This window comes from Portunus trituberculatus, chromosome 41 (assembly GCF_017591435.1).
Source record: "Portunus trituberculatus isolate SZX2019 chromosome 41, ASM1759143v1, whole genome shotgun sequence".
Lineage (NCBI taxonomy): Eukaryota > Metazoa > Arthropoda > Malacostraca > Decapoda > Portunidae > Portunus > Portunus trituberculatus.
The window spans coordinates 42,023,702-42,038,347 of record NC_059295.1 but is presented as its reverse complement, the minus strand read 5'-3'; the positions used below and the strand labels follow the sequence as shown (position 1 = coordinate 42,038,347).

Sequence of the window (14,646 nt, the reverse complement as noted above, 5' to 3'; positions counted from 1 at the left end):
CCCCTCTGTCACATGTATTATCTCCCCCTCTAAGACCCTTGCCTCACCCCATGCCTCACTGACACCATCATCCTCTCTCTATACCATAAGACTACTATGATCTTTTCAAACTAATTTTTTTCTCACTACCTTCATCATCCTAACTATATATTATATGAATCTCACAATAACACCATTACAAAAGATTATTTTGAGAGAAAGGTATAAAGCTGGACAAGACAGTAATAATTACTTCACAGTATCATTATCTCACTTCAACACACTAATAATGATTCAGAGAGTGTCCAGTTCAGTCATAAAATGACAGATTACCGTGATGCTGCTGATGTCTCCTTCCGAACCCTCACTACAAGTGAATAATATTTTCTAGACAAACGGATATCTGGTGCACTATCATTGATCATGCTCCAGAAAGTCAATATTGAAAAATAATCATGTGTGAAAATTTCATGTCAATCAGATGAATACAAATAGCAAAAACAAGGACAAAATTATGAAAAATCTTTAGAAGCGAATAGTATCTTGAAAAATTTTTTTCTACACTTCAAAAATTTTCACAAAATTGGTATAAACTCTGATCGACTTTTGATTGGTATAATTTTAAACTAAAACTAAAATGTAATTTTTTTTGTTGGAATTAGATTTTTTATAATGTCAATAAAAAACAAGATATAGTAAAGTGAAAAATATTTTTGAAAAAAAAAAAAAAAAAAAAAAAAAAAAGTGGGCAGTTCAGCTATGATTTTAGTCCCTGGGTCAGTCAGAGTCCACCTTATCGCAAAATCCTACTTATCGGGATTCGAGTTATTGAGGTTCAACAGTATATACAGCACTAAACATTGAGGTTTGCTAGGTGAGGAAATTGGCAAACTACAATGATATTCAGTGTACTATTGTCCTTAGAAAGGGTGCAGATTTTGTTAGTGTAGTTTGCTGTATGCTGGCAAAGACCTGAATGAATAGGGCTTTAGGAGTCTCCCTAACACAGCTGTCTCCAGTGTTTGTAGTGAACTGCTAAAATAAATCATCGTCACTACAAAGCTGATCCATGCATAAATGAAAACTTCCTTTGGAATGTTAAAGTGTTGTTAATGGAATGTTACCTGACAGAGACATCTGTGAGGCAGTTTCTTGTTAGCTTTTCATTGCCTTGGAGGAAGGACACTGTATTGAGGCCACATGAGAAGACAAACTGCAGGAGGGAGTTTCTCAGTAACAGCATGAAGAAGGCTTCTCCAGGACCCTCACTGTAAGCCACAAGACCATTTTCTTCCTGAGATGTAAACTGTACATATACCTGTTGTGGAAGATATATCAATCAATATTAGAATTCTATCTAGATGTTTTTAACAACCATTAATGTAGATACATGTAGCATCTAGAATGTGGAGTAAATTTCATAGGTCTAGGATATATGAATTACTGTACTACAATTAAGTGCACATGAAAAGGTTCATCATTTCTTGCAACAGCAAGGATAAAAATTAAAGTTACAGTAAATCATCCAGCCACAGAATGAAAAATGTAAAGAGCAGGTTAGATTAATTTACTAAACATATGAATATAAAAGCAACATACCTGAACACCCGTCCGCAAAGACATGTTGCCTACATCCAAGCCTAGATATGAGGCACCAATGAAGTATGGCTTGTTGATGTAGAAATACAGTTGGCAGGATGCACCTCGATAATTGAATGGACACTCACACTGCCAAAACAAGACACTTGTATCTTGAAATAATGAGCTATAGATATTGCAGATAAAATACATACATAAATCTTTCCTTGTGTCCTAATCTGGAAAATTATCACCTCAAACACATGGAAGAACAATGAAGGCATGTTGATCTATGGGAATTATCATTATTCGTTAAGCTCTTACAATGCCGCCTAAGCACTGTGCCCCTGCAAAAGCTTCCTCTAGTGAGCCCAAGAGGAAGAGGAAGATGATGACCATCAGTAAAAAAGTGAAACTTTTGGATATGATCAAAGATGGCAGAAGAGGGTGAGTGTACCGAGAGAGAGAGAGAGAGAGAGAGAGAGAGAGAGAGAGAGAGAGAGAGAGAGAGAGAGAGAGAGAGAGAGAGAGAGAGAGAGAGAGAGAGAGAGAGAGAGAGAGAGAGAGAGAGAGAGAGAGAGAGAGAGAGAGAGAGAGAGAGAGAGTAAATGTATAATTACTATACAGTAAGTCCTCGTTACACGGTACATATGCGTTCCTGAAAACCTTACCACAAATCGAATTTACCATATACCAACCCCATTATAACATGTAATAATAGGGAATGCATTCTAGCATGTCAAAAGTCACCCCTACAAAAATGATAATACATGAAAATAGTCATATAAAAAAAAATGTAAAGTACTGCGCAAAAGAAATTAACAAAAAATGTTCTTATTTACCTTTCACTTGCCATGTATTCTATCAGATGATGTCCCTCCCGAGGCTAAGGGACAATTTTAGCCTTTACTCATCTGCTAAGTGAGCAGACTACTTCTCTTTCACTTTGCATTGTCAACTCCAGCAGTGTCAGCAGAACGTTTTGGGGCCATTATGGGTGCATCACTGTGCGTCATGATAATATCCACAAAAAACACATGTAAGGATTTCACTTGTGTTCAATTGGAAACACAGGAAGAGACTGACTGTTGTTGTGACGTCATCCACGTCCCACTTCCCGCACCACCCCAGCTCAGTGCTCACTGACAGCTGACTTTTGGCGGGACGTTTGGGCACTTTGGCCTGACGCCTGAGGTTTCCTATTGTTTACATATCGCTTGTGAACACTGGGCTAGCTGGAGTGTTCATCAAACTCTCCACAGTGCTGTAAACAACTAAACATGCCAAACAATTGCTGTGTTTGGATGCAATAACACGAAAAGAAAAACAACAGGTTTAGGCATGACATGAGCGAATACCGTATCTGTGAATTTTTCTTAACGTATATCGAATCGAGGGTAGTAATTTCAAAATACCGTAACTGTGAATTTACCGGATAAAGAAGAACTGTATAACGAGGACTTACTGTATAAGGTTTTATAATTAAATAGATTTAAGTAAAATACTGTATATGTAAAGTATAAATACTGTTTACATATTTTTAACATTCTGGTACCCAGATACACATACACGAAAATTCCTAGAGGGAGCAAATCCTACTTCACGGTTTTTCACCTTTCGCGGGGAAATCTGGTATCCATTAACCACGATAAATGAGGGATCACTGTATATACAGTAAGCCCCCGCACTTGGCAAATCTCAGCTTGGCGAAATTCACTTTTGGTGGTAGGGTGGCCATGGACCACCAAGTGCACGCTTGGCGATTTGAATTCAAACTTGGTGATCCCCTGGCAGTCGCACAGCAAACAACATGGCTCCCCTGTGATATCAGACCTCTCTTTAAACCTATCAGAACGCAGTGCGAGAGTCCCCTTCAGCGATTTTGTTTGTGCTACCTCTGTTCTGCTAGCATGGGAACAAATTCTGGCAATTTACCACCAGCATGGCCTCTACCAGCGCAACAGGTGGTACCAGTGGGGGTAAGGACAATGGTGGTGGTGGGAAGGAGAAAAGTGGGCAAGGGAAACGAGAGTACAGACGAGGAAAGCATCACAAATGTTTGTTTATTGGTCTGTTTTATACATGTGTTCTAATAAGTGAAGGCAAAAGATTTTATTTCAGCTCAAAAGATGGTATCTTAGGGATCAAAAGAGGGACTTTGGCAATAACCAAAGACTGACTGAGGCATTTTTTAAGCAATTTATATGGTATAAAGAACTCATGCTTGGTGAAATTTGCATTTGGCGGTAGTTTCGCCAGACTAATTAATTTGCCAAGTGCGTGGGCTTACCGTATATGTGTGTGTGTGTGTATATATATATATATATATATATATATATATATATATATATATATATATATATATATATATATATATATATATATATACAGTAAGGTCCCAAGTTACGTCAGAGTTACGTTCCTGAAACATGACGTAAGTCGATTTTGTACGTAACTCGAGTTTTTGTACTTTCAAAGCATATTATCAAGTTTTCAACCAATAATTTTTTATGGTTATTCAGGTAAGTAAAAGGTTATATTGTTATATTGGTATATTATTTACAACTATGTAGGAATATATTGATTAGGGCCGCGAACGCGAAGGACTGCAGGTTGCCGAGAGGGGCGGCCTGAGGCCTCCGGGAGGGTGGGCAGGTCGAATGTTGTGACGCCCAGGGCAGACAGCTGGGAGCTTTGTGGAGTGCGGTAGTAGAAGCGTTATATAAGTAAAAGGTTATATTGTTATATTATTTACAAGTATGTAGGAATATGAAACACAAGCTTGTTTTTGTTGTTGATTAGGGCCACGAACGCGAAGGACTGCATGTTGCCAGAGGGGTGGACGCCTGAGACCGCCAGGAGGGTAGGCAGGTCGAATGTTGTGACGCCCAGGGTGGATAGCTGGGAGCGTAGTGCAGTGCGGTGGGAGTAGAAGCGTGGGCAGCGGAGCAGGAAATGCAATAGGAAAGGGCAATAGGGATCAGCAGACAGGCGCAGACGGTGCAAATCAGCTGTGAGTGTCGTGTGGCCCAGACGAAGGCTCCGGAGTTGTTATTGTTGTGATAGGTGCGCGAGCCCTCAAGGTCGTCAACCTCTCCGTTGTCACGGTAACGGGCTTCCCATTTTCTTCTTCACTTCCTTACACACAGCTGCTGCCTCCCTTCTCATGTCTTTTAATTATGTCCACTTTTTCTTGTAGCATAATGGTTTTCTTTTTCTTAGCATCACTGCTATCACTCAGGAGTTTTCTTTTTGGTGCCATTGAGCAAGATACTAAGATAGTCAGCAAACGCAGATGTAGGAACACTCTTGCCAGGGGCGACGGTGTGGTGGAACTGAGATACGTAGAGTGTTATTGTATTCAAGCGTGAGGTGGGCGGTGTGGCGGATAACCACTAGTGACGCCTGGCGGCCAACAATAACAATAAACCCGCGCTACGATTTATAAATTTTCAATTTTTTAAATCTTAAATTGCCTTATAGTGGACTGATGTAAGTGAGAGTTTGATGTAACTCAAGACCGATGTAACCCGGGACCTTACTGTATATATATATATATATATATATATATATATATATATATATATATATATATATATATATATATATATATATATATATATATATATATATATATATATATATATTCCTGCATAAATATAAGTATGATAACACTACTTCCTTTGGTGAAAACATGTTATAAAAATTACAAAGCTAATCAATGAAAAATATAAAGAACACAAAAATAAACAAATTGTACAAATTCATGACTTCATACATTTTTGACAGGAGATGTAATTGCATATCCTCAATTAATTAACCTAAAACTTTTCATTGCCACCAAAACTTGTATAAAGAAGCTGCACTCACTGTGGAGCTCCCATTGATGATATGACAAATGCCTCCATTGAGGCAGTAGCTCTTTCCACACGTGACAGGAGAAATTTTTGTTGGAGGAAATGCAGTGATGACAATATCATGAGGCTGAGAGGTAGTGTAGACTTCAGGTGGAGATGGCAGAGTGGTGGTGATGTCAGAGGGAGGGGACGTGGGCATTTCCATACCATGAGTTGAAGTTGTAGAGTCTTCAGCTAAAGTAGCAATTGTAACTGGTTTTGGAGTTGGTGTGGTTTCAAGTATCACAGAGAGGGTGGTCTTAGTTATAGGGGTAGAAGTGGTCTCATCAGAAATTGTAGTAGTCCTTATTTCAGAAGTTGGAGTGGTCTTTCCCTCAGGTGAAATTAATATGAGGGTAATTTCAGGCTGGGTTAGAGTGGTTTCAGTTTCAGAAAAGATGGTTGAAGTGGACTCACTTTCAGTGGTAGGAGGAGTTGGTGTTGTATCAATCCCAAATGGAGTTGAAGAGGTGTCAGTGTCTGGTGAAGTCTGTGTAATATCAATTTCAGTAGTAGTTGGAGTTATGTCACTGGAGAAAGTCAGAATACCATCAGTTTCAGGAGGAGTTGAAAGAGATGTAACATCAGTAGGAGGCATTGGTGTAATGAAAATCTCAGGAATAGAAGTGGTTGTGTAGAGTTCTGGGGAAAATATTGGAGTTGCAGCTATTTCTAATGAAGGTATTGGTGTGGAGGCAGCATCCAAAGGGAAGACTGGTGTGGGAGTTAATTCAACAAGAGAAGTGAAGATGTAAGGGACTGTGAATGGAGATACAGTGCTGAAAGTGTCCACTCCATCCATGACAGATATCACTGTCGTCTGTTCGTCTGGGGTGAGGGTGGTGGTGATCATTGGGGGAGTGATGGAGGTCTCCAGAATCTGCAATATAGTGGAAAATGGTAGAATAATGGTGAGAGTGCAGAAGAAAAATCAATAACTCTCTTTACTTGAGATCTTACTTATAAATATCAGCAACTTTGTGAATATTAACTTCAATGTAATGATAATCGTATAATCCACACTAGATAAGATGATGTAGCAAGTTCTTGAATATTTTGATCTCTTCTTCTAATGATATAGTATATAAAAAATATATATGGTTAACAATATATTAATCTATGTAATAAGAAGTAATAAGGCATTACATACTCAGAAAAGGGATTCACATACACAGAAAAAAAAAGGTTTCAAATACTAAGAAAAAGGTTTCATATACATACTCAGATACTAAAAAGTTTCAAATATTAAGAAAAAGTTTCACTCAGAAAAAGTTTCATATACTTTAAGTGAAACAAAATTATTTACTGATGTATGAGATTTCAAGGATTAACTATGGGTCTTAGTATTACTGAAAGGAACAACTGTGGTATAAAATGGAGCACTTTATTGATTAAATTTTATATGAAGTAAATGTCATCTCAGTTGAAGTGAAAAGCAAATGCAACTTTGATATATTAAGACAGTTACCCAACATTATTTTTTTCACTGGTTATTTCTTTCCTTGGAGATTCTGTCATAAAGACATCAATACTCTCACAATACAAAGGAAGATCATGTGTAGCATGCTATTTAAACTTCACCAACTATGCCAGTTTCTATTAACAACTATGTACCATTGAGGAATTGCACAGTACTACTCTAAGTGATCTCAACATCTGGTGGTGAGGATACTGTAGTGTAAGTCAAACTATAGTGCTCATAAATAAAATAAAGAGGACTATCAGCATTATGAAAGTAAATGGCAATGGATTCAATATAAAAAATATACACTTGTACTTTTGTTGCTGGGGAGCAGGAATGATTGTACAAAGTCAGAGTGTGGTTTCAAAGCTGTGATGTGGATTTTGAAAAATTTTCAGCCTCTCTCTTTGAAGAGAATGCTTTAGCAATTTCAGATAGCTGTGTTGTAGCATACAGGGCTGAATGCATTTACTGATAAAATGGCAATGTAAAAATACTATTTTCATTCTTTGCAAAATTTTCATCCCTTTCATGAACTAGAAGGAATATTGCTATAAAAGAGTCCTTGTTGGAGGCATGTGATTATGTGTGGCAGGTTTAGAAGTGGGTGAAGAAGGCTCAATGAGGCTGACAGAAATGGTAAGCACAAGTAATGTCTCAATCAGGCATGAATAAAGCAATACTCACATCTGATACTAATGTAAGGGGAAGAGATATAAATTCAGTTGAAGGAGTGGGGAAAGACCCCTCTAAGGTAGCAGTGGCAGTTGGTGGCAGCACACTAGTTTCAGTTAGGTACTCATAAAATGTAACAGACTCTTCAGGTGCCAGAGAGGAAGTCAGGACCGGAAGCACTGGTGTTGGCTGCATAGATTTACTTGATTCCAAAAAAGAAGAATCAATCCTGCTGAAGGGAGAAGGAGACTCGTATATCTCACTCGAAAAGTAAGGCACAGTGATTGATGGAAACTCGCTGAACACTAGCGAGATTTTGGCACTGATCAAAGGTGATGGTGTAAAAACATCCATGGGGTCCAAAGAGAATGTAGGTGTTCTCAGGCTAGATATCAAATGGTCACTTGTCACTATTGTACTGGGAAATTCTGCAGCATCACTAACACTTGTCATATACACATCTCTCACTGTTGTCACAGTGTCATTCTGTGGAAAGCTTATGTTGAACTGAATATCAAAATTTTTTCTGTCAAAAGGAACATTTGGTTGATAAGGCTTGTTTTCAAACCAATGGGGAAGTGGCTGACACTGCTGTCCTTCAGATGTGTTAACACACTGGCAGAGCACTCCAGAAGCAAAGTCAGGACAGCTGCACTTAAAACTGTCCACTCCATCAATACAAACACCACCATTCATACATCTGTAAAAAGTGAGACTTAATAAATCTATGTGAATATGAAAAAAAAAAAAAAATCATTGTTGTTAAGAAAATGAAAATCAATATTTTGAATCTGTGGATCATACACTAAAAATTAATATCTTGCATTTCAACTTGTAAAATCATTGTTTGCTATGTATGTGTGTGTGCATTTGAGACAAATGTATGAAAAACATTTAGAAGAAGGGAAGGATGTGTTTTGGATTTTTGTAGTTTTGGGAAAGTATATGTTAAACTTGTTGAAGAGGAAAAAGGTATTATTCTGAAATTGTATGTGCTAGAGTTGCTAAGAGGAGTTCAGTTTTTTTCCTATAGTAACAAGGGAGTAGGAGCAGGGCTGTATCACACTGTACCCTTGGTTGTATATTGTTGATGTGGATTATGTTGTGCAGGTGGCAAATGTAACAATGCTGTATTGAGGTTTGAGTTTAGTGAAAGCTGATGATGATGAATGAAATATGAATCAGCACCTACTTGTAAATAATGCAGCACTGGAAGCTAACTGAAACTGGAGACTGAGGCAGCTGGCTGAGGGCTTTAGAAAGGTGTGCAAAAAGATAAAACTGAGTGAATGAGAATGAGCATAAACCATTGATGAGCATGAGCAAGAGAGACAGTAGGAGGATGAGTATACCTTTAAACAGTGTAGCTGCTTGACGAGGTAGAATGTTTTAAGTACCTGGGGTTGCACATTGCTGTGGCTGGAGTAACAGATACAGAAATGAAGTTAAATGAGGCAGAAAGAAAATATGAGAGGAATGAAAAATAAATTTAGATGTAAATCACTTGGGATAAAATTACACTACAGCAGGGTTTCCTAAAGTGGGCAGTACTGCCTCCATATGAGCATTAGAAGGATGCGGGTGGGGGCAGAAAAGATAAAGGGAGTGGAAGTCCAAAAATATTCTGGTACAGGGAATCCTTGCAATTCAACGGGGTTAGGGCGGTTTTTCATCGGTTGAATCAGCGTTTATTCTAATCGTGAAGCAATTTTTCCCACAGGATACTTCAGAATTAAGAGGGACCAACCTCCAGCCTAGACCCCCAAAAACATCACTATAAACTCTAAAAAACACTAACTTAGACTAAATCAGTACTATTAAAGGCTTCATTTATATCTAACTTTTTTTTTATTAAACACATTAGGGTGCTGTACACTATATTTTTGGAAATAAAAACACTTGCATGATACAGTGGTCTCACAGTACTTGTTGCTGTTCTTCCAAATTGTTGATACTGTTGATCTAGGGACACTCATTTGTGCTGAGACGACACTGTGACCTATACCTGAGCTCAAGCTTATCTTTGAAAGGCAGGAAATTGTGCTTCTTAGGGCTGGGGCTGGAGGTGGCTTTGTGCAGCATGGTCGAAGCAGCATGGAGGCACAAGGTGGAAAGGCGGAGCGTGGCTTGCCTGGACGCCGGATAGGGCGAGAGTGACGCAGATTAACCCTTAAACTGCGGCGATCGCTTATATAATCAAGCCTCTTGAGTACTGTGACGTGGCGATCGCTTATGTAATCATGAATTTTCGCGAGGAATGTTTTGAATTTTCGTGGCGCGTTTCCCTTAAGACCTACTCTTGTGACTCCTCCCCACTTAGTGTTGCCATCATGAGGGCTCCAGATACTATAACAAGGGCCTCACTTGAGTTTTCATGGAAAAGTACGAGACACCTGGCAACTCCTCGTGACTCGTCGGGTAGAATCTGGCCCTGAGTATCATAGAAAACGTAAAAAACTTTATAGGGGAGGCCAAATTATGCTATAGTTTATTATTTCTATCTCAATCAAGAGATCATTGTTATTATATCAGCTTTTTACGGCATAGGGGCAACAATCCTAGTAGTATTTTCAGCTGTGGTATTGTACAGAGGACCTGTGTCATGCAGGACACACAGAAACACACACACACACACACACACACACACACACACACACACACACACACACACACACACACAGCTCTATCATACACAATACGTACAAAACATCTGCACAGTGGATTCGAGTCTCTTGCATACACGCACGCACCCACACACACACTGTGTCACACACACACACACACACACACACACACACACACACACACACACACACACACACAAAGCTCAATCAAACATTCCCAATACGTACAAAACATGTGTACAGAGGATTCACACACACAAAGCACACACACACACACACACACACACACACACACACACACACACACACACACACACACACACACACACACACAGAAGAAAGAGTTTTTCTGGAGAATCTTGGATATGAGACTGAGGAAGTGGTTCATAACCCAGAAAAGTACAGCAAGAAAGGACTAAAGAAACTTACGTATGAGAGGAATGTAATGTATTCCAACATAAATGGAGTGATATCGGGGATTTTAGAACTCAACGATTACTTGAGGGACAAGAACCCAGATATTGTGGGTCTTACTGAAACAAAACTGAGAGAGGGAGAAGACCTGATGATGGTTGGAGAAGGGAAATATAATGTTTGGAAAAGAAATAGAGTAGGTAAGATGGGAGGAGGAGTGATGTTGCTGGTTAAAAAAGATATAAAGGTGGATCAAGTGAAAGAAGGTATGGGAAAGGCAGAAGTGCTAAAGATCAGAGCAGAAACTAATGAAGGAAAAAGAGGCACTACATAGTGGTGTACGTACCACCTAAGACAAATGCATGGTCAGTACAGGAATATGAAGAAATGATAAGTGATACAGGAACATGTCTGGAAGAAATGTTGGGTGGCTGTGAACGAACTATAATGATGGGAGATTTTAATTGTAAAGAGGTGTGTTGGGAGGACTGGTCAATGGAAGGATCAGAGACAACATGGGAAATACACTATTGACACTGGCAATGGAAAATGTGTTAACTCAGTGGGTCAAAGAAGATACTAGGTTTGGAGGAGAGGAGCATCGTCAAGACTGGACTTGGTCTTTAGTACAGAGCCAATGGTCATTGAGGAGATGAGGGTGGAGTGCCCTTTAGCAAAGAGTGATCATGCAGTTTTGGAGTTCAAGGTGATAGATGAAGAGAAATCTAGAAGAAATGAAGAATATAAAGTGGGAAGATGGAATTATGCCAAGACAGATTTTGGAAACCTAAAGAAATTCTTTCAAGAGACAAATTGGATGAAATTCAAGAGTGCTAAGGAGCAAATGAAAAGTGGAAGGAATTTATAAAAATATACAAAGAAGGTGAGAAAAATTTGTACCAATAAGACAACATAGAGAAGTTGGAAAGCAGGACTGGTTTAACGATAGATGTGAAAAGGCTAGAACAAGAAAAGAGGATGCATGGAAGAGGTGGAGAAGGAAAAGACGGATTAAGCAGTGGGAAAGTTACAAAAGAGCAAGAAATGAATATGTGTTGATTAGAAGAGAAGAAAGAAAGAAACAAGAAAAGGATATAATTGATAAATGTAAAGACCAACCAAGGCTTTTTACAGACATGTGAACAACAACATCAAAAATAGAGAAAGTATTGAAAGTTTAGAAGTAAATGGAGTATGCAGTGAAGATCCCAGGAAATGGCAGAGGCTATGAATGGATGCTTTCGGAAGGTATTCACAAAGGAGACTGCTTTTGACAAACCACTGGTAATGGAACAGAAAGGGATTATGAAGGAGTTTCAAGTAACTGTGGAGGAGATCAAGAATATGATGGGGAGTTTAGAAGTGAGAAAAGCTGTGGGACCTGATGGGGTATCAGGATGGATTTTAAGAGAATGCAGGAGCAACTGGCAGAAAAAGTTTGTGAAGTAATTGATGCCTCATTAAGGGAAGGTGTAGTGCCCCAAGACTGGAAAAGAGCTAACATTGTCCCAATCTATAAATCAGGTAACAAGAGAGACCCATTGAACTATAGACCAGTGTCACTTACAAGTGTGGTAGCTAAGATGTGTGAGAGGGTGGTGAAGAATAGATGGACAGACTTCTTGGAGAAAAATGACATACTTTGTGAGTGTCAATTTGGTTTTAGAAAAGGGCGTTCATGCACGACAAACCTGATATGTTACTATTCGAGGGTGATAGATGTAATACAGGAAAGAGATGGTTGGGCTGATGGAATATATCTGGATTTAAAAAAGGCCTTTGATAAGGTACCACACCGGAGACTGATCTGGAAACTTGAAATGGTAGGAGGAGTGCATGGCAGTTTACTAAAATGGATGGAAGACTTTTGGTAGGAAGAGAAATGAGAACAATAATTAAGGACAGACCATCAGAATGGGGCTTGGTGGAGAGTGGAGTTCCACAGGGATCAGTGTTGGCACCAGTAATGTTCGCGGTCTACATAAATGACATGGTGGATGGGGTGTCCAGTTATGTGAGCCTATTTGCAGACGATGCAAAATTGTTAAGAAAAGTGAGATGTGACAAAGATTGCGAACTACTCCAGGAAGACTTGGACAGAATATGGAAATGGAGCTGTACATGGCAAATGGAGTTCAACACGACAAAATGCAAGAAAATAGAGTTTGGCAAGAGTGAAAGAAGAATCAGGAGTATGTACAAGATAGGAAATGAAGACATAAAACCAGTCATGAAGAAAAAGACCTTGGGGTGACAATTACCAATGACCTATCGCCAGAGAGACATATAAACAAAATAATTGGAGAAGTATTGAACTTATTGAGGAACATAAGAGTGGCGTTCGTATATTTAGATGAAGAAATGATGAAGAAAATAATTACTGCAATGATAAGACCGAGGCTTGAATATGCAACAATACAGTGGGCTCGAACTTAAAGAAACACATAAGGAAACTAGAGAAAGTACAGAGGGCTGCAACAAAAATGGTGCCTGACTTAAGAGATTTGACTTATGAAGACAGACTGAAAAGAATGCAACTTCCGACCCTGGAAAACAGAAGAGAAAGGGAGACCTGATAGCAATATACAGAGTGATGATTGGCATGGAAAAAATGGATAGGGAAGATCTGTGTATGTGGAATGAAAGAATGTCGAGAGGGCATGGGAAAAACTAAAATGGCCACTTATAGGAGAGATGTGAAAAATATAGCTTCCCTCATAGAAGGGTGGAAGCATGGAATAGTTTAGACGTGGAAGTGGTCAACGCAAGGAATATTCATGATTTTAAGAAAAAGCTGGACATTAATAGATATGGAGACGGGACAACACGAGCATAGCTCTTTTCCGTATGTTACAATTAGGTAAATACAATTAGGTAAATACACACACACACACACACACACACACACACACACACACACACACGGGAAGAAGGAAAATACCTATGGTGTTACAGGGCCCGGTACTCTGAGTTAGTGTCCTGTTAATGTCCTACTGTCATAGTGTTGAAGTGAGGATATGAGAGTGGTCCCTGAGAGGAGAGTGTGGGCGGTGATTGTTTTGTAATCAGCTGACAATAACAAACATGGCGTCTAGACAAGCCCGGGACTTTGAAGGTTTTCTAACTATGCCAAGAGGACTGGAGAAATTAGATATGGATGCAAGAATTCAGGCACTGGAAAGTAAGTTCCTAAACATTTTGTCCATAGAAGAAAAACTGGATAGAGTTCTAGCCGAAAATGATTCGTTCAAAAAAGAGATCTATTTGTTAACAATAGCGAATAAAGACCTATTGAAGGAAAAAGTAGAGATGGAGAAAGAAAACCAACAACTAAGGAAACAATGTGAAGAGATGAAGGCTAAACTCATGGAAATGGAGATGAAAATATCTGAAGGGGACTTGAGGAAGGAGGAATGCCTTAATCTAATTGATACCAAGATGAAAGAAGTGAACCATGAACATCAGGAGGTACAAAGGTCCTTTAGGGAGATAGTGAAAAAGCAGGAAGAGGAAAATAAAGTGATTACGCAGAGGGAAATGGTAAAGGCACTAAAGGAAAATGAGTATGTGGTGAGAGATATTGCTGAAAAGAAAAAATGTGTGATCATAATAGGATTGAGGGAAGAAACTAGCAGGAACTGGCAGGACAGGAGGGATAAGGAAAATGACAGGATTAAGTCTTTACTGAACAAGATCTCTGTGGAAGAAGAGGACCTATATGCTGAGGTAGAAGAAAGTGTGAGATTGGGAGCTTTTGAGGAAAGCAAGAATAGACCATTAAAATTGAAATTAAAGTCTCAGGTGGCAGCTGAGGCCTTGTTGAGGATGGCTTGGAAACTTAGGGACTCTGAGGAAACCAAAACAATTTACATAAGAAGAAATATGTCACTGGATGAGCGAATGAAAATGAAAGTAACTGAAGTGAAAGAGAGGAATGAGGAAAAAACAGAGGAGGAAAAGATCAAGTTTTTTTGGAGGACGAGAAATGGGAGGCTAAAGAAGTGGTGGATAAAACAGA

General features: G+C 39.0%; 1 protein-coding gene across 1 annotated transcript in view; it reads right to left on the bottom strand.

Annotated features, from left to right (window-relative positions):
• Window positions 1–14,646, bottom strand: part of LOC123516740 (protein eyes shut homolog) — a 93,221-nt gene that overhangs the window by 34,430 nt on the left and 44,145 nt on the right. Inside the window, exons 7-10 of the mRNA XM_045276343.1 lie at window positions 7,603–8,290; window positions 5,428–6,333; window positions 1,579–1,707; window positions 1,104–1,297 (exon numbers count right to left, since the gene is read on the bottom strand). Coding sequence (XP_045132278.1) covers window positions 1,104–1,297; window positions 1,579–1,707; window positions 5,428–6,333; window positions 7,603–8,290 — 1,917 coding nt within the window. The remainder of the gene's footprint in view (window positions 1–1,103; window positions 1,298–1,578; window positions 1,708–5,427; window positions 6,334–7,602; window positions 8,291–14,646) is intronic.